The 19,318-nt window shown below is 37.4% G+C and overlaps 1 protein-coding gene across 7 annotated transcripts in view; it reads right to left on the minus strand.

The window, feature by feature from the left end:
- Nucleotides 1–19,318, minus strand: part of cdk11b.S (cyclin-dependent kinase 11B S homeolog) — a 47,309-nt gene that overhangs the window by 24,579 nt on the left and 3,412 nt on the right. The window contains exons 3-11 of one of the 7 annotated variants that reach the window (XM_018226948.2): nt 18,952–19,067; nt 17,800–17,933; nt 17,112–17,250; nt 14,773–14,909; nt 10,345–10,464; nt 4,231–4,350; nt 3,572–3,667; nt 2,473–2,640; nt 294–356 (exon numbers count right to left, since the gene is read on the minus strand). In XM_018226948.2, the coding sequence (XP_018082437.1) occupies nt 294–356; nt 2,473–2,640; nt 3,572–3,667; nt 4,231–4,350; nt 10,345–10,464; nt 14,773–14,909; nt 17,112–17,250; nt 17,800–17,933; nt 18,952–19,067 (1,093 nt within the window). 7 annotated transcript variants of the gene reach the window in all.

Genomic DNA, 19,318 nt, shown 5'->3' on the forward strand with positions numbered 1-19,318 from the left:
AAAGTAAAAATGTTATTGTTGCCATGGGTTAATATCCAGATGCATTGTACTGCAGAAAAAAATTCGAAGTACCTAAGCTAATTAGACAACGATATCTAAAAACAACCAGGCTATAACTCATGCCTTCATCATTATCAATCTTATATTTCGAGGTACTCTCGAAAGATAAGATTGTAGGGAGCAAGTGGAGAGGTGCTTCACACATGCACATTTAAAATAGCTGATCAATTTGTTCCGTCGTTAACATTTGTTAATGAAATACAAACTGCAAAGAGTGAACTTTTCTTCCTTACCGACAGGAACATGATTCCCGTTCTCTCGCTCGTCTTCACTCATCTCTTCATCACTGACCTCCTCTGCAAAGAAGATAACGGATATTGGTGATCAGACAAAACTTCAACCTTTTTAAACAAACCCATGCATGTGAAATGGTACATCTAAATGGTAATTAAAAGTCCCTTAACATCAAGCTGGAATCTTTAGAACCTCTGCTCCTCACCAAAGCTTGTGGATCACTGTGCTATACATCTTCAATCCATTTCCATTCTGATGGGTGCAAAGTAAACACTTTCATAGCAGTGAAACTACTCACACGGCAGAGTATCACTGGCAGATTGTCATTTAAAGGAAAACTATACCCCCAAAATGAATACTTAAGCAACAGATAGTTTATATCAAATTAAATGAAATATTAAAGAATCTTACCAAACTGGAATATATATTTACATAAATATTGCCCTTTTACATCTCTTGCCTTGAACCACCATTTCGTGATGGTCTGTGTGCTGTCTCAGAGATCACCTGACCAGAAATACTACAACACTAACTGTAACAGGAAGAAGTGAGGAAACAAAAGGCAGAACTCTGTCTGTTAATTGGCTCATGTGACCTTACATGTGGTTTGTATGTGAGTACAGTGAATCTTACGATCTCAGGGGGCGGCCCTTATTTTTTAAAATGGCAATTTTCTATTTATGATTACCCAATGGCACATACTACTAAAAAAGTATATTATTATGATAATGGTTCATTTACACGAAGCAGGGTTTTACACATGAGCTGTTTTACTCAGTATCTTTTAATAGAGACCTACATTGTTTGGGGGGTATAGTTTTCCTTTAAAATGTGTATTTTACCAAATGAAGTTATAGTTGGACCTACTAAAAAGAAATGTTTCATTACTCTTCACTATATAAGCTGGCCATAGATGCAAATATAAAGTTGAACGGATCAAAGGTTTGAACGATTTTTGGATCGTGTGGATCGTCTCAACATTTTTCGTACCATGGCGATCGGTCATTTCGTTGGAGAGGTTAGAAGATTTCCGTCAGCTAAAAATATCTCTTTATGTATTGCCTACTAAAATTTGTCAGACATAACTTTCGTACAATAGTTGTCACGGCCAGAACATCGTTTGATTTGTTCTTTTACTATTTTATTTAATCTAAATGGTTAGTTGCAGGTCGGACGATTGCGATGTACAATAGTTCGTCAGATACCAGGCTAAAATCTGCATGTCTATGGCCAGCTTTACCGTTCTGACTCAACAAGCGGCAAATGAAAATGCTTCCTGGCTGTCAGGTTCACTCACTCCTGCAACCAAAAACAGTGCAGCTACAGTTTTATTGTTATTCTGATTTTTGTATTGCTTATCTTTATTTTTAGACCTTCTACTATTCATATTGCTTTTTTATTTCAAAAGGACTGCCTAGTTGCTAAAAAAAATGGCATCTTAACTTCCAAACCTGATAGCTGCTGAAGAGAATATGTAAAGAATTTAAAGAGTATTTTAGTGAAACCCAGTTTCAAATTGTATTAGAATATTGTGGTCTACACCACATTAACAGGTTTAAGGCAAACAACTCTTTAAAGTCCATGTCATATAAACATTCACTATTTGGAATGATGGCAGCCATACATTTGATTTTGCGGAGGTCCCTTCAAGACAGAAACGTTTAATGGCAAAATCAACTCAGTGAGGCAATATTGCTTTCTCGGTGTAGTAAATTACTAAAAGAATGTTTCCTTTTTCCTGCTTAACTCCCTTTCTTTCTATTGATTCTCACCTATTTGGTAAGCGAGTGGATAAGCAGTGTTTTTCCTTTTCTGTAGATGATAGTAGCCTGATTAATAGGTTTAAACACCTGTGACCATTCTGAGATGGCAAAAGACAAGTTTAGCTCATGCTACTGTAATACTTTAACACCAGCCCATTATATGAAATACATTGAGAAGGTGTTTTACCCTCTGAAGGAGAAGAGAGCAGATAGGGATAAAATAGAATAGACTCTCCTCTTCCCCAAGGTGTCAGCTTTAACAGCTGACCGGTGGTTGTCTGTTATGGTTCTGCTGGGGACCAGTACTTTCTGGTGGGAGGGAAAAAACTAAATATGTGGCAAAGAAGAAGATCGACTGCTATATCTGTGAAGAGTGGGGCTTATACATGGTTTATTTCATGTGCCAGGAACTCACCTGCTGACTGCTCGGACACTGCTTCGGAATTACTTCCAGTTTCTTCCTCCTCCTCCTCTTCATCATCATCATCCTCCTCCTCTTCTTCTTCCTCCTCCTCTTCTTCTCCTTCCTCAGATTCTTCAGAACTAGATTCCTCTTCCTCTTCTGAGGCAGACCCAGTACCTGCTGTAGTTAGAAGCTACTGTATTAATGCACAGAGAAGTTTTCATATCAAAGAAAAAAATAGCATAATCCCCCAAACAAGTTTTGTGTGCTGAAGCATCAGAGAAAACATTAGTATTGTCCTTCCTGAGCTATAGGTTGGAGCTTGTGCACCCAGACCTCAAATGTTCTTTATGGGGTTTTATTTTGGAATTAACATTCCGTTATACATTTTCAGTACTGTCCTAGGAATCATTGTATATGAATATATTTTCAAGACCAACTATGAAATCAGTGTTGCACTTACTGTAAATATTATTGGATTCACCAATGACTAACCATGATGAGTGCAAAGCCATGAGCCATATCTGCATGGAAATTACCTGACTTTCATATAACCCATAATACCCATATGATCCATTTCTTCTGGCTGTTATGATGTAAAGAGGATCAGATTGTCAAGAATTGTACATCTAGAACCAGGGAGTGTTGAGAAACAGCCAGCGCATTATGTGGCTGCCAGCCAAATATGCCACCATACTAAAAGCAGAGCAGTAGAGATTTGGCATGGTTGCACTACTAGCAGAAAGAATCCCAAGGCACACAGGATAATTGCAAGCAAGCTGCTTTGCGTGTTTATTGTGAAGTGCAACGTTTCGGGGTCACGCCCGTTTCTCATGCTTGAGAAAGGGGCGTGACCCCAAAATGTTGCACTTCGCAATAAACATGCAAGGCAGCTTGCTTGCAATTATCCTGTGTGCCTTGGGATTCTTTCTGCTAGACTGTTTGTGAGGTGGCCGATCCTCTACCTTCATGCACCAGGTGTCGTTACTTTAATTTACTAAGGGTGTACGAGAGCCATAGTTGAACTACCACTATGGTTGCACTACTAAACAGAGCCATTTCATCTAGAGATACATCATTATCCATATATATGATTTAAGATGAATGATACCTGAGGAGGATTCTGCAGAAGTAGTTTTTCTCTCACTGTCACTGACATCTTGCAAATCTGAAAGCATTGTTTCCATGTCTAGTCTTTCATTTTTCCCTGGAAAAAAAAAAAACACAGCGGCTTAAGTTATTATCTATCACTAATGGTTTCATTGTTGGAAATAAATCCATATTCTTGAACAAAGCAGATGCAAGGGTCAGTTAAGAATGTAGCGGAGTACATTTCCCATGCAAACTAGCTTGAAAACAGGTGACTGCATAGCCCACCTATGGAAAGTCATTACAGGTCAAAAAGGCGAAAGGCTACATGCAGACTTTTGTGCAAGACATCAAATCATAGGGGTCATTTGTGACACTGCCTTTGCCTCTCACAGAATTGCTGCAGGTTTCAGTCTCACTCAGACATGCAAGTGAGGGAGCATAGCCATAGGGGTGTACTTTTGCACTCCTACCCAGGGAAATTGTTAATAACCCCTCATGTCATCAGAGAACGATAGCAATGAAATCAGCAGTACACGTTCGTCACTTTATTGCCTACTGGTAGCTAGCCCTTCACATTGTAACACAATTCATTAACCAGAAGGAAATTGAAAACGGAGATGTCACTTTTTACATCTCTAGAAGAATTTCTGGCCAAACGATGAAAATGCTTTGGCTCACCTTGTTGCTTTACGTCTTCTGCAACTAATCTCTCTCGTTGCTGCCTTATGGGACTTCGACTACGGATAACTTTGTTTTTTTCACTATGGTCTTCCCTCGCTGTTCTGTGATGTGCAGCTGCTGGTTTATAAAAATCAATAGAAAGAAACAAATAAATAAAAGCAACTGCTGAAGAGGAAAACGAATATACAGTGTTAGACTTCAGACATTTTAAACAATGACTGTAAAAAGAGGAGTTCTTAGAAAGGTGATATCAAACTTTAGAATTGCTTTGTACAGGTATGGTATCTGTTATTTGGAAACCAGTTATCCAGAAAGCTCTGAATTACCGAAAGAACGTCTCCCATAGACTCTATTTTATCCAAATAAAGTTTTTACAGTACCTTGTACTTGATCCACACTAAGATATAATTAATCCTTAAAGGGCATGTAAAGTCTAAATAGAATAAGGCTAGAAATGCTGTATTTTGTATACTAAATATAAACATGAACTTACTGCACCACAAGCTTAATCAAACAAATAATTGATGCTTTCAAAGTTGGCTACAGGGGGTCACCATCTTGTAACTTTGTTATACATCTTTGCAAGACTAAGACTGTGCACATGCTCAGTTTGGTCTGGGCTGCTTAGGCATCATCATAAACAAAGCTGCTTGAGTTCTGAATGGCTGGGAAAAAAGGCGGGGGCTCCCCCTGCTGTTCATAAGTATGATTGTTTCCCTGCTCAGCAGTTAGGGACCGTCTGACAATTCCTATCCACAGCAGTAAATGAAGGGAGAATTTCACTGCATACAGTCCGGTTTCTTGCAAATTTTTAAATTAAAGTATATTGGAGAAAAGTTTCTTTTTTCATTAAAGAAAGTAACCTTTACAAGCCTTTACATGCCCTTTAATGGCAGCAAAACCAGCTTTTTGTGCTTATTTCATGTTTACATGATTTTCTAGTAGACTTAAGGTACGAAAATCCAAATTACAGAAAGATTCCCAATCTGGAAAAGCCCAGGTCCCAAGCATTCTGGATAAGAAACATTGAAGCTTCGATTTATTACGATTTGAATCATCACACTAAAAAAGCATGTTCTCTTTAAAGTAAAACCCCCTTTTTTAAACACAACGGATGATGAGATTTAGTTCAGTCTGTTCTGGAGCCATCTAGAATGGGTATTTGCATTTGTGATTGTATTACAAATGACAAAAAATAAATTTAAAAAAAAAAAAACAATACTGGGTAAGGAAACATCACTCTCCAGATTTATCAGACCAGCCCCAAAATTTCATGGAGTGTTTTATTTCCTATTCCATATACATAGGCAAAAATAATTTTTTTCCACACAAAGAAAAACCTATGAGCTAATAATGTCATTTAAGCAGAAATGGTAGATGGACCACAGAATCTGAAAAACACTTTCTACACAATACAAAAGGGGGGGGGGGTGGAGGAATCAATAATCGATTGCTTAATTAAGACATAGTATAACACAGGGTATAGTGCCATGTCCACAGTATGATGAAAAATAGAACTGAGTTAACTAGGAAAGACTAGACAGCAATACAGAAAAATATAACATATTACAAGAAGAATGCATTGCCTTTCACAGCGCCACAGCTTTTTGCTTTAAAATAGAAAGATATTGGAAGTCAAAAGAATTGTCAGTCCATGGCATCAAGTCTTTATAGGGTTGGATTGACTTTGTAAAGAAAAACACTTTATGCAAAGAATGGAACGTATGTGGAAATTCACAAAAGTAAGCAGTTTACCTTGATTTCCATATTTAGTTAACATAATACAATAAAAAGAGTTGGAATAACTACATGAATGATGCTTGTAAATATTTCACCACTCATTTGAGAGTGGAAGGGAATTCCCAGGCATTTAAACCAATAAGGCTAGTACAATCACAAACATACAATCACAATGGTTCCATTGAACTAATTCAGCAGGTGTTATCTGAAACGCAAGGTGTGAAAGTGTGATCAAGCCACATTTGTGTTGCCTGTAATCTGCCTCCCCTCTGTATGCTGGTCTGGCATTTTTGCTTGACAGTAATTTTATTTTGACAAAGACCCAGTCTGGGTATCCATGCGGTTCTAAATTTTGTCTAAGAATGAGTCACAGTTTCAACACAATGTTCTTAAAATCTCCAATTTATAGTCCAGAGGGTTGTAGGAATCAAACAGCAAATAATGATCAGTATGAGTGGGTTCCCTGCAAACTGAAATATCAATTGCCTTTGAGAACGATTGTACAGTGACAAAAAGCTAGTTTGCGGTCTTTAATATCGTCCCCTGTCAACTTGATGTTTTTGTCCATTTAAAGGACCTTTATGATTGGAGACACAGGCAAATCCATGGCACAGTCATTTTTTTCTATATTAAAAACAAAAAACTTCCATATGCTTGAAATTAGCTATATTAAGACAGAGGTCCAGTAAAAAGACAACATTTCTGGTTTCAGCCATTTCCTCAGTTTAAAATTGTCTTGGTCGTGGTTATGCATGCGATTAGTGGTGTCATATCTAAGGACACCACTTTCTCCAGATTTAACTCATGCACTTTGTTGACAAAGTCCATGGAGTTTTAAATATTCTGTACTGTGTTTCAAACTAAGGGAGCTTACGATATTGGTCACACATCTAGCAATATGATGCCGACAACTGACCTAAGTGGGGCTCCTTGACAGTGTATTTTAGGGAGCCCATAAATGCATGGAGTGGCTTTCCCCAGTAGAGGCAATGATATAAAGCCAGAACAAGGACCTTATCCATCTCAAGTTATTGCAAGCAGTCTATAACCTTTTTCTTGTAGCTGCTAGAAGGATCTCTTCAGTTGTTCATATGCATCAGAATTGCTGAGCAGTGTGGCCAGTTTAGAGTAGGACTCTGATGTTTTCAGTACCAGCACATATCTCCCATTATCCACTAGCAGGATAGTGAAACGCGGGTCCTTGGCACTAATGTCAGAAACTTACTCTCCTGCAAACTTAGGTTGGAAGGGGGAGCTTTAGCACTAGCTAGGGCCTCTAATATTTTCAACCAGATGTTTCCAGCTTCATCAATTGGTATCGTATTATTGTGGATGGAAGATTTGGTTGTGATGAAATATAGTCCCTTGGCTAAGAATTCATACTTTGCCTTTGTTAGTCCCCTGTCTGGCAAGTTCTTTACCCACAAATCATTGATGCTCTGGGAATTTGGTTTATTTGCCTCTCCTTGCTCTTAGCATGCTGTACTTGATCTGCGAAATCAACTCTTTGCAAAGCAGTAGCAGGTTGTTGTGCTGCAGCCTCTGTTTCACATTTTTAAGTTTCTGATTAAGATGATTTTTCTGTAGGATCCACTTGGCTCTGTTACCTATTAACAGAGGACCCAGACGTAGGCTGAATGGTGCGATTCCCTGATATTGGCACATAGATGAAAACTTAGATGGTTCAATTAATTGTCAGATTTTCAGGTCACCCTCTCATATTCCCATACCAGTTTCAGTGTAATTGTCCTCAAAACGAGTAGCAATAAGCTGATGAATTGAACTGTAAATGTAGCTCGGACAAGTCTATAAAGTGTTTTCAAGAGAACTCAGAAAATCCACTTGCTTTACACTTAAAGGAACAGTAACACCAAAAAATGTATGTCTGATAAAGGAATGACTATAAAGTATACTGTTGCCCTGCACTGGTAAAACTGGTTTGCTTCAGAAACACTGTTATAGTTTATATAAACAAGCTGCTGTGTAGCCATGGGGGCAGCAATTGAAGCAAAGGCTACACAGATAACACATACTTTCTGAAGAATCCAGTTGTATACTACAAAACCTTATCTGTGATCTGTTGAGTATCCTGTGCCTTTTCTATACTACAAACCTTATCTGTGATCTGCTGTGTATCCTGTGCCTTTTCTCCTTTTCCACTCTGAATGGCTGCCCCCATGGCTACACAGCGTCTTGTTTACATAAATTATTGCAGAGTTTCTGATGCAAGCACACCAATTGTACCAGTGCAGCACAACAGTACACTATATTAACATAACTTAAAAAAAACACTTATTTTTTGGTGTTACTGTTCCTTTAACTCTACTAGATACTGTACATCATGACCTGGATGAATGAAAAGATTCATAAACATAAGCTATGCATCACAACTGTATTCATTCAACAATACATGAAAACTGTGTAAAGATACTAGTTATTAGTAGACAGAGATATTTGCAGTAACATTGCTATGGAGTGAAGGTGCATACTTCAGGAGACAAGGGAAAAAAAAGAAAAACCATTCCATAAGGAATAGTGAACCAACCCCTAGTTGCAAAATATAAATATAATAGTGTATATACAAGTTAGAGAATTTGCATAGTTGTATATCAGGTTACATTATTCCATATAATATACAAATATGTCAGATGACCAAACGTTAAATATGTCACATGACAAACGCTAAATAAAATATTAGAGAATAATTTAAACACACAAGCATAAACTATAAAATATATCTATATTAAGAGTGTTTAGCAATGTTATATGTTAGATGCTTAGTGATGTCAAGTGACTCATTATTGACCAAAACATGCTTTGTTATATAGATGTATGTGTTATAACAAATGATATTCCCCTTACTTTAAAATTTTAGTATAATAAACCAAGTAGTACTACACAAAGTAGTACTAAACAAAGGCATATCACTAACTTTTTAAGAGCCGATTTAATAGGCATTAATATCTAGATTATTATCTAGATATAAACCCACAGATACTGGTTTTACTCTAGATATTAATGAGAAACATCCATAACCCTCTCACTACGCTACTAAGCTCAAACTATACAGCTATGAATGCAGAGAATTCCTCCACTAGTTGACCAAAAAGCTCTGAATTACAGGAAGGCCATCTCTCATATCCTCCATTTTAATTAAAGAATTAAAATTTTGTAAAATGATTTCCTTTTTCACTGCAATAATAAAACAGCAGCATGTACTTGATCCCAACTAAGATATAATTAACCCTTATTGGAAGCAGAATAATCCTGTTGGGATGTTTTAATTAATGTTTTAGTGGTTTTTAGCAGAATTTAAAGGTAATTTAAGGAATTTATGGACAATAGGTCCCATGCCTTAGATAGTTTGATATTTAGGTGTTCAGTTCTAGAGGTAAGCTAAATCTAGGAAAGATGGCAGGATAGTTTATTATACTGTATCAAAAACAGATTTATGGTAAATAAAGGAAATTGGCTCACTCTAATACACAAACTCTGTTCAGGTGTGCCCAGACATGCCAATTTTTCCCCTTCCCAATTATTATTAAGGCCCCGGGATAAAAGACTGTATCTCATAAATGGGAACAACTGGAAAGTATGGCAATAACAAACACATACGAGAGTATTCTTGGGATTTTCTTTGGGTTTTACTTAAAACAAGCATTTTAAACTAATCACATATCCTTTGATAACTGTGCAACATCCTACAGACCACTTATGAATTCTGAAAGCTATAAATACTTTGCATGGCTCTTCTCTGGTCGTACAATACCATACCATGTATAAGAGTAGCATTATAAAATAGTTTTTGCTTGTTAAAGTTAACAAGCATTTGCATGAATACCTGAACAATGGGTATTATTTTGTCAGTCAATAAAGATTTCATGTTACCTTAGCAAAGGAACCAGTATGGCAATGTGTGCATTATAACCAATGCCTATATAGTGAACTGAAAATCTTTAGGAAAATTAAGTGAAAGAACCTTCAAGTAATAAATACTAAATATTGTGTCACTGCAGCATTTCAGGTGGCAGTACTCGAGTGGCAGCCATTTTGAGAGACTAAACAGACAAACAGATTACCTTCCCCAAAACGGTCGCAGAATTCAGTTTTCCAAGGATTTCACAGGGACATAAATTCTGTTTTAGCCTTATAAGGCCATGTGGAATTAAAAGTATTAGTGAATGATGGATAAGAAAAGCATTTAGAAGAAAGAAGACATTGTTTAGAATTGCTGTTAACAACTCCTTTATGCCAAATGAGTGTTCATGGCAGATGTATGGTGCTGGCTTATCTGGCAACGATGGCTACAACGCAGTGCAAGATTGCTACAAGGTTATTGCCATAAAAACGGGTTAAAAAGGCAAAACTTACTTTGAGTGCTAAACTCTACAAGTATTCTTGCATCTGCATAGTGTGCACTGTACTGCATTTTCTCACTCTCTTGCAAGAGCCCTGGCTTCCTGCGCACAGGAAGCGCAGATCCTGGGAGCCCTGGAAGGTATGTTGTATAGGTTGGTACACTAAACTGACAAGTGCAAGGCAGGCTTGGATTTTATAACTTTATTATTATAACTATCACATTATGAAATGCCAGCAATGCATTATTGCAAAACAAGCAATGATTTGTGTTTTGTGCCTTTGACACCCTGAAGGAATAAGGCAATGTCTACTTTAGGAAATTTTACATTGCTCTCAGTAGATTCCACAAACAGGCCAGCTCTTAAATTGATTCTGTCATGATTTTTATGGTGTAGTATTTATTTCTAAATTACACGGTTTACACTGTAAATAATTCACTCTACCGTGTAAAATTTCAGTTTACAGTAGCTATCTGAGATGCATAGCCCTAATAAGGGTACATTTAGCAGTAGTATAAAATAGTTTTAGGAATTCCTGAAGTCACTTCCATTTTCTGCAGTCGTTTTCTTTGGTTTGCTGCTGGATGGGTATTTAAAGAGATGTAGTGTGGGTTTATGACCAAAATAAAAAGTTTGAGACTTAAAACCAGGCACACTTTTCATCTGCCAAAGCAATGGACTGTAGAATTCACAATTGTCTGCCCCCAACCCGACAGGTAAAGATTCATAGAAATTCTGCCCTGTGGTGTGGAACTAAGTTTTCTTGTTCTAAAACGTAGAGAGCGTAGGGAAGCAGGATTTGTTTACCAATAACTACAGATATGCAAGGACATGCTACTACGGATTCAGAATAAGATGTTAATAAAGACACAGAAGCATGTTTTCACAAGCAGTATCCAGCACAAAGTTCTTAAGTATAGCTAAAGTGTTTCTGAAGGGCACTGGGTGTTGAAGAGCAAAACAGAAGATACTACGTGGAAATGTATGATGTTTACAATGCACTGATAAATGGAGGTACTTTCCATTGAATATTTGTTAGCACTCAGTTATACTGTATTATGTAAAATTATAAACATGCATAATATTCTTCAATGTAAAATAATCCTATTTAGATGTAGCTAGATGATAACTGGAATAATAGAAAAAAGGATCCCAAAATATATTATACAGAGTAAATTATAAGAGAGCTCCCTTATGATTATTCTGACAAAAGATGCTCAGCCCAGAGTTGATGAAGGCTAGGACCCACTATTGGGAGGCATAAGAAACATTGCCACCAACAATTCAAGGAACAAGGAAGCTCTTGGTGACATTATATGTGCAGCATGCTGTATCCTATTACATACAGCATTTTGCAGCAGTTGAGGCCCTTCAATAAATAAGAATGTATCAAGGTACAATCCCAAACTGTTCAGATAGTTTCTGTGCAACTAATGATGTATGTATGCATGTATGTGCAACTTGAAGAGTTTCCAGTCTATCTGAAAAATGATCTATTCAAATCACATCCTATACACAACAATAAAAACAAGTGTATTATTGCTGCTTGGAAGTCCATATGAATGATGAAACAGGACACTATGCATAAACGCACTGGTCTGATGGTGTATAACCAAATTAAAATAAATTATTAATAAACAGCAACACTAAAGTAGCAGTCTGCAGTAGAGGGGTTTCTGGATGGTCAAACTAAACACTCAAGGATCTTTGAACCTCGCCCTATAAATACATCACCGTCTCCATTTGGCAGTGTTGTATTTATATGAGCAGTGGGAGGAACATAGGTAAATCCAACTTGCATACCCTATGGCAGGCAGGTAGGGCACTGTCACTGCGCTCTGCACCTCAAGGGCAAGGACTTCTTAAAAAAAATCGTATAAAAATGTATAGTTTTTTTTTTTTAGGGGGGGATGTAATTTATTTATTTAAAAGAAAGCTGTGCACATTTCCCAAAGTAGACAAAATTAAATCTTGTGCTTGAATATTATTCAGAGCATTAATCAAAGTCACTTGTTAAACAGTCGCCTTAAAAGAGCATGAATCATTTTACGGAGATACAGTAGTCCGCCGTAAAGTTTCATTAAATGGGAGGTTCACCTTTTGGACAATAGTGCAAATTTAACAGATCACTTCATAAAAAAGTTTTTGTAACTTATCTTTATTACTTAAAAGTGGACCTGTCACCTACACACACAAAACTGTATAATGAAAGTCCTTTGCAAATTAAACAAGGACCAACATTTTTTCATTAAAGCATCCATACCTGTTATAAAGGTGTTTAAATGTCTGAACGGTCAATCAAATATTATCCGTCCCACATCTATGCCTGAGCCATAAAGGTCGGGCAGTCAATTACTTTCACTTTCCATTCAGCACTTCCTACATGTCACAGCACCCCTCACATTTCCCCTTCCCTCCTCAGGCTCTATACTTGTATAGGGCACTGCGCATGGGCATTAGGTCCCCCATTCTGGTGCATACACAAGATTTTGGGTGATACACTATTTGTCTTAATAACAGTGTCCACAAAATGGCTCCTGCCTGCAGGCTGTAACTGTGTAATTCCAAGACTGCAGAAAGCAAAGTTTAAATAATAAGTATAATGCAAGTGAAGTTTATTTTGCTCAACTTACATGATAGAAAAGAATTTGGAATTATTTCTTAGGGTGACAGGTCCCCTTTAAATGTTTCCTTTCAGAGATACAAACCATAGAAGCTGTGGATCAGAGCTGCTAAAATTCTCTCAGCTCTCTCCTCTGTTATCCAATTGGCTGAATCCTGAAGCCAATGGAAACAAAGATATGCAGTGCAGATTCTGTCCTTAAAATCCTTATGTGACAGCCTGCATCTCTTACACTGAAGTGTGTCGCTGATCCCATAACGAGAGCAGAGAGCTTTTTAGCAGTACTGATCCACAGCTTCTGTGGTTTATACCTGCGAAAGGAAACATTTCAAGTAATAAAGATCATTGACACACTTTAGTGCAAGAGATGCAGGCTGCCGTTTCAGCCAATCGGATAACAGAGTAGAGCACTGAAAGCTTTAGCAACACTGATCCACAGCTTCTGTTGGTATAAATATCTGAAAGGAAACATTTAAAGGAGAATTCAACCCTAAAGTTAAAAAAACCTACTCCCCTACCCTACATAGACCCCCCCCCCCCAGCCGAGGTGTTACCACGGGCAAATGTCCCTAACGTTTTACTTACCCCTCGGTGCAGATTCAGGCATCAGAGTTCACAGGCAACATCTTCAGCCGCTTCGGAAATCTTTGGAAGGAGACCAGCGCTTCGGCAATTTCTTGAGTTTCAGCACATGCACAGTTGTCATGAAACAGAAAATTGCTCCAACTGCGGATGCGCCGCCACACCTGTCTCATTCCAAAGATTTCCAAAGAGAAGATGGTGCCTGCGATGCCTGAATCTGCACCGAGGCATTTGCCCAGGGTAACACAGGCTGGGGGGAGGAGGAAGTCTATGTAGGGTAGGGTTTTTTTAACTTAAGGGTTGAATTCTCCTTTAAGGTAATAAAGAAATTACAGAAAAATTTTTTAATGAATTTTTTAATGAAATTTTTTTTATGACATGGGCTGTTAAATTAGCACTATTGTCCAAAAAGGTGAACTTCCTATTTAATTCTATATTTACCTTATCTGGATGTCACTCACATCATTTCATTGAAATATATAAAATGGCCACAAAGTGCAGACTGCAACTATATAGGTAGCATAGGATGTCAATGTAAAGTTATCAGATCACTTGAAAAAAATAGGGACATGTCTAACAAATGTACAGTTAAATAAAATGCAGTCATTTAATCTTTTCTAGTTGGATTTTAAAGAACTGTCCTTTACATGATCTGGCAACATTAAGCCTTCAAAAGATAATATTGCACATGGAGCATTGATCCCCAACCAGTGGCTTGCTGGCAACATGTTGCTCATCATCCCCTTGGAAGTTGCTCTCAGTGGCATAAAAACAGATGCCTATTTTTGAATTCTTGGCATGGAGGCATGTTTTGGTTGTATAAAAACAGGTGTACTGCTACACAGAGCCTCCTGTAATCTGCCAATTCACATAGAGCCTACTAAATAGCCAATCACAACACTTATTTGGCATCCTAGGGACTTTTCAGATGCTTATGTTGCTCCCAAAAACTTTTTACACATGAATGTGGCTCACATGTAAAAAAGGCTGGAGACACCTGACATGGAGTATTTACAAAAGGACATACTTCTTTAGGAAGCTGCAGTGAGCAACGATAAAACTTTTTTTGGAAAGAATGTTTACCTTGATATGGGGAAAAAAACTCATGCAATTTAATAATAATGTATATTCCAGAAGGAAAAAGGCAAATTAATATGTACAGTTTAGATAGGATTTGGTCCTTGATAAAATTAGCAAGACAAGAACAAAGACAGGGGAATCTAAGGGACTGGGTACCTTCTCTCTTGAGGTCTCGTTCTTTGCGCCGTTCCTCAGCTCTCCTTTCTCTCTCTTTCAGCTCCCTTTGTTCTTTCTGTTGTTCCCTCACCTTTCTTTCTCGTTCACGCTTACGCTCTAACTGTTCCAGACGGTCCCTGCAAACATTAAAGGGCTCCCTAAAATTCCATATTAAAGGTCACATTATGTTGAAAGAGAAAAAAAAACAAAACACTGTTTAAAATGTCTGTACTGTCCAAGTTTATTAAAACGGGGCAAAATTAAATGATCTTAAAATATCTTGAATAACACAATAAAATACATGTATTCACAGATTATATAGGACTTTTAACACTTTTAAAATAACAGTATACCCCTTAGTACAAATTCAATGAATTGGGCTTACACCAAACACTTTTATTTTCAACTATTTTAATCACAGAAAATACAAGACTTTGTTATTTCTTGAGGTAAACAGGACAAACAGGGAAACTAAAGCTATGTTTCGTCTTTGAGAGGTATAATACTAGATTACCAGATGTGCATATAATAGGGATGCACCGAATCCACTATTTGGGATTCGGCCGAATCCTTGGTGAAAGATTCGGCAGAATATCGAACCGGGCAGGAAAGGACAAGTGGAAAAAAATCTACTTTTGCGACAAAAAGTCACCAGATTTCCCCACCGCCCCTAATTTACATATGCAAATTAGGATTCGGATTTGGTTTGGCCAGGCACTAGGATTCAGCCGAATCCTGCTGAAAAAGGCTGAATCCTGGCCGAATCCCGAACCGAATCCTGGATTCGGTGCATCCCTAGCATATAATTCCCCTGCATAATGGACTGCTGCTTATCTGTATAAAACAGTTATATAAATCTGTAGAACTTTATATTTGGGTTTACTGCCCCTATTAGTAACTAAAAACTGCACAGCACTAGCACATTTAAACCACAAATAAGCATGGTATGGGATGATACATTCATCCATATCCTTAGTTTTATTACCCTTGCATATAACTGGCTGATTTGTTATTTTATTCATGTGCATAACTGTACACATGGGTGCTGTAGCAACAGGACAAGTGACTGCATTCAAATCTTTATCTCCCCTCAAAGTTTTACTTTGCTATGTTCTGCAGTGCCTAGAAGTAGATCCTTGCTATGCAGAAAATAGGAAAGAAAACCTGCAAAGGACAATATATCTAAAAACGCCATTCACCTAGAGACTTCACATTACACTTCTAAATGATTAAAATACTTGAGAAAATTTTGGATAATTTAAATTTTTTTCATGGGGGTGGACAAATACACCTTCCAAATGAAAAGTCGCTGTATTCCTCCAAATAAATTTGGGGAGGGAGAATAACAGAAATAAATTTTATATAGTGTAGTACTTTTGAACACTTTATCACTGACCCCCTTACTGTCTTCAAAACAACCATGCTTTGCAATTCACACTATATTGTGTCATCAAATATCAAACTCGTGTCCAACTTAAATTAGGCTGGAGGCGGCATCTTTTATCTTTGATCTTTGATTTCTCAAACTCATGTCTGGTGAGTTGTTTGTGCTACTGGCACAATTCGTCTTAGAAATGTGGTTATAGTGATCACATTCAGCTCTGTTTAAAAGTTACGTAACCAGTGTGTGCGCACAGGGTGGCAAATTAGCAGTACGGGCTGCATGTATTAATCACGTGGTCACAAGTTACCCTTTAATGAAATATTTTTTCCCCTTTTTTTCTATTTTTATTTCTACTTTTCTCTACTTTTGTTTTAATTTAAGTTGGACACGAGTTTGATATTTGATGACACAATATAGTGTGAATTGCAAAGCACGGTTGTTTTGAAGACACTAAGGGGGTCAGTGATAAAGTGTTCAAAAGTACTACACTATATAAAATTTATTTCTGTTATTCTCCCTCCCCAAATGTATTTGGAGGAATACAGCGACTTTTCATTTGGAAGAATTTTCTAACAGGTGGAGGAGAACCTGAGTTAACGCTGGACTTTGGGAGTTTCCTCGGATTCGAACTATATTTGGACAAATACACCTGCTCGCTTTACATGTAAAGTAGTCCCTTAAAATGCAACATCTATCTGCAAAATGCACTTCAACTTCAAACCATCTGGGACATTTAAATAAAAGGTGAAATGGGCATTTGTACAGGACAAACTGGTATAAGGGAGTACAATCAGTTCTTTCAACTGCAGTAATTTTTAAATGTTACTTCCTGGACAAATCATTTTAGATAACTGGAACATCCCCCCCCACCCTTTTTTTCTTTCTTAACCCATTTACAGTACATTGTCTACCTACATACACCAAAAATGGACATGCATGTCCATCTAATAGTTACCTCTCTCTTCTTGAATGTTCTCTTGCCATCTCCCTCCTTTTCTGTCTCTCCCACTCACGTCGAGCTTTGTCTTGCTCTTCTCTGCGCCTCTTTCTCCTCTCATGTTCTCTGTCTTTGTCCTTCACACGAATATGTTTACCTGATAATCAGTATTTATGTTATTATTCACAATCTGTCCATGGACCCCGCGCTTTATAAGAAGTATTGAAAATCTTTTATTCTTTTCTGCTGGTTATGCCTTTTGTACTGTTTTTATGAATCAGTGTTGGAAAAAATAAGCATTTAATTCAGGGCCATACATTACTTAAATGCCACAAGGGTCTAGAATACTACCAGTTATAAATAACAGATATCTATAATTTTGAAGTGAAGTATGTACTACAGACTCGATATTAATTCTAGATAAAGCTTTATAATTGCACTGGTATCCTATAAGCATCCCTGCATTTTCCATGTCTGTCAGGAGCGGACAACAGTGGACACTATCCAGCTAGCAATCTTTAAAATGACACTTTTAAAGTGGAATTATTTCACATCTTTCACTTCCAGCACAGTGCAAAACAACCCTCTCTAAGGGATATGACTGGCCTTTGCAAAGTTGCTTTGAATCCCGGCATTTTGCAAGGGGTTCTAGTAATGAACACAGTATACATGTTAAATACAAATGTGCAAATAAACAATTCAACACCTGCAGATCCTTCAGCTGAGTGGCTACGGTGTCTACGCTTCTCCTTTCTCTTTTCATCTTTTCTGTGATGTGATTTTTCTTTTCGCAAAATCTGCTGTGGAGGTTTAATAGCCAAGGAGTCATCTTCCTCACCCCTGAAAACATTAAAGGAGAAGGAAAGGTTAAAACGAAGTAAGCTTTATCAGAAAGGTCTATATAAATACACCAGTAAACCCTCAAAGTAATTCTGTCAGAAGAAACACCACATTTCTTTCCTTCTATTGTGTGCACATGGGCTTCTGTATCAGACTTCCTGTTTTCAGCTTAAACCTCCAGGGCTAGGGCGTGAGCATGCTCAGTTTTCTTATCTCTCCCTCCCTGTAATTTGAGCTATGAGCATCAGGGAGAGACTCAGAAAGGAAGTGATGTCACAGCAAGCTAATATGGCAGCTGCTATTCTAAACAAACAGATACCGAGTAGTGCCGTCTACTCTGGTATGGAAAAACATTCTAAAGAATAAAAATGGCATTCTAGCTTGCACTGTTGTGGCTAATCTATTGGCAATAAACTGCCTTGGTAGCTTTCTTTCTCCTTTAACTAAGCATCAGACACAACATTCATCATCATAACTTATTTAATATGCACAATATGAGCAGTAACGTGCAGACAGACATGGGGGTACAAATGATCTCAGAGCAGCAATGTACAGGTATAAGCACCTAAACTATATATGGTATGTATAAAATATACATAGTTAAAGCTACATCCTTTCATATGATTAAAGTATTTTGGTTGCAGTGAATAGAACATATTGCTTTACGGATGTGCTAGAATACCCTGGAACGCCAACAACTAACAATGCATTCATATGGCAAAGAAGTAGGTTTCTCGTCCATTCATTCACGTCAGTTCTCCCAAAAATCATCACGACAATTTCAAGACCAATATATGCTTTCCCCAAAGCTTCATCTCAAACATATAAAAGGTTTCAGAAACTTGTTATGTCTTAAAGTACAGCTGTTAGATACTCCATGGAAAGCAGACAATATAGTTGGAGATTGCGATTGAAATCATTATGGGTATGCCAGGAATATAGGTGTATCAAAGAACAAAAAACAAAGTGTTCATTTCCAGTATTTCCAATGACTGTGAGCATGAATTCCTGCTTGTACCTATCTTCTATAGAATCCTCCCTTTTGTAAGGGGAATTTCTTATTGTGATCTCCATCTTTTGATCTCTTAGCTCGCCTTCTTCAAGAGAATCTCTTTTAGAATCACGATCATCAGCCTACAAAAGCAAAGAAAAATTAAATAGCAATGTTTTGTAAACATTAAAGTAACACCAAAAGTAATGGAAATATAATGTACAGTTGTTCTGCATTGGTGCAACTGGTGTGTTTGCTTCAGAAACGCTACTATACTTTATATAAAAAAGCTGCTGTGTAGCCATGGGGGCAGCCATTCAAGCACAGGATACACAGTAGATAGAAGATAAGTACTGTATTATACAATAGGATTCTTCAGAACTTATCTGTTATT

Source organism: Xenopus laevis, chromosome 7S (genome assembly GCF_017654675.1).
Source record: "Xenopus laevis strain J_2021 chromosome 7S, Xenopus_laevis_v10.1, whole genome shotgun sequence".
Taxonomy (NCBI): domain Eukaryota; kingdom Metazoa; phylum Chordata; class Amphibia; order Anura; family Pipidae; genus Xenopus; species Xenopus laevis.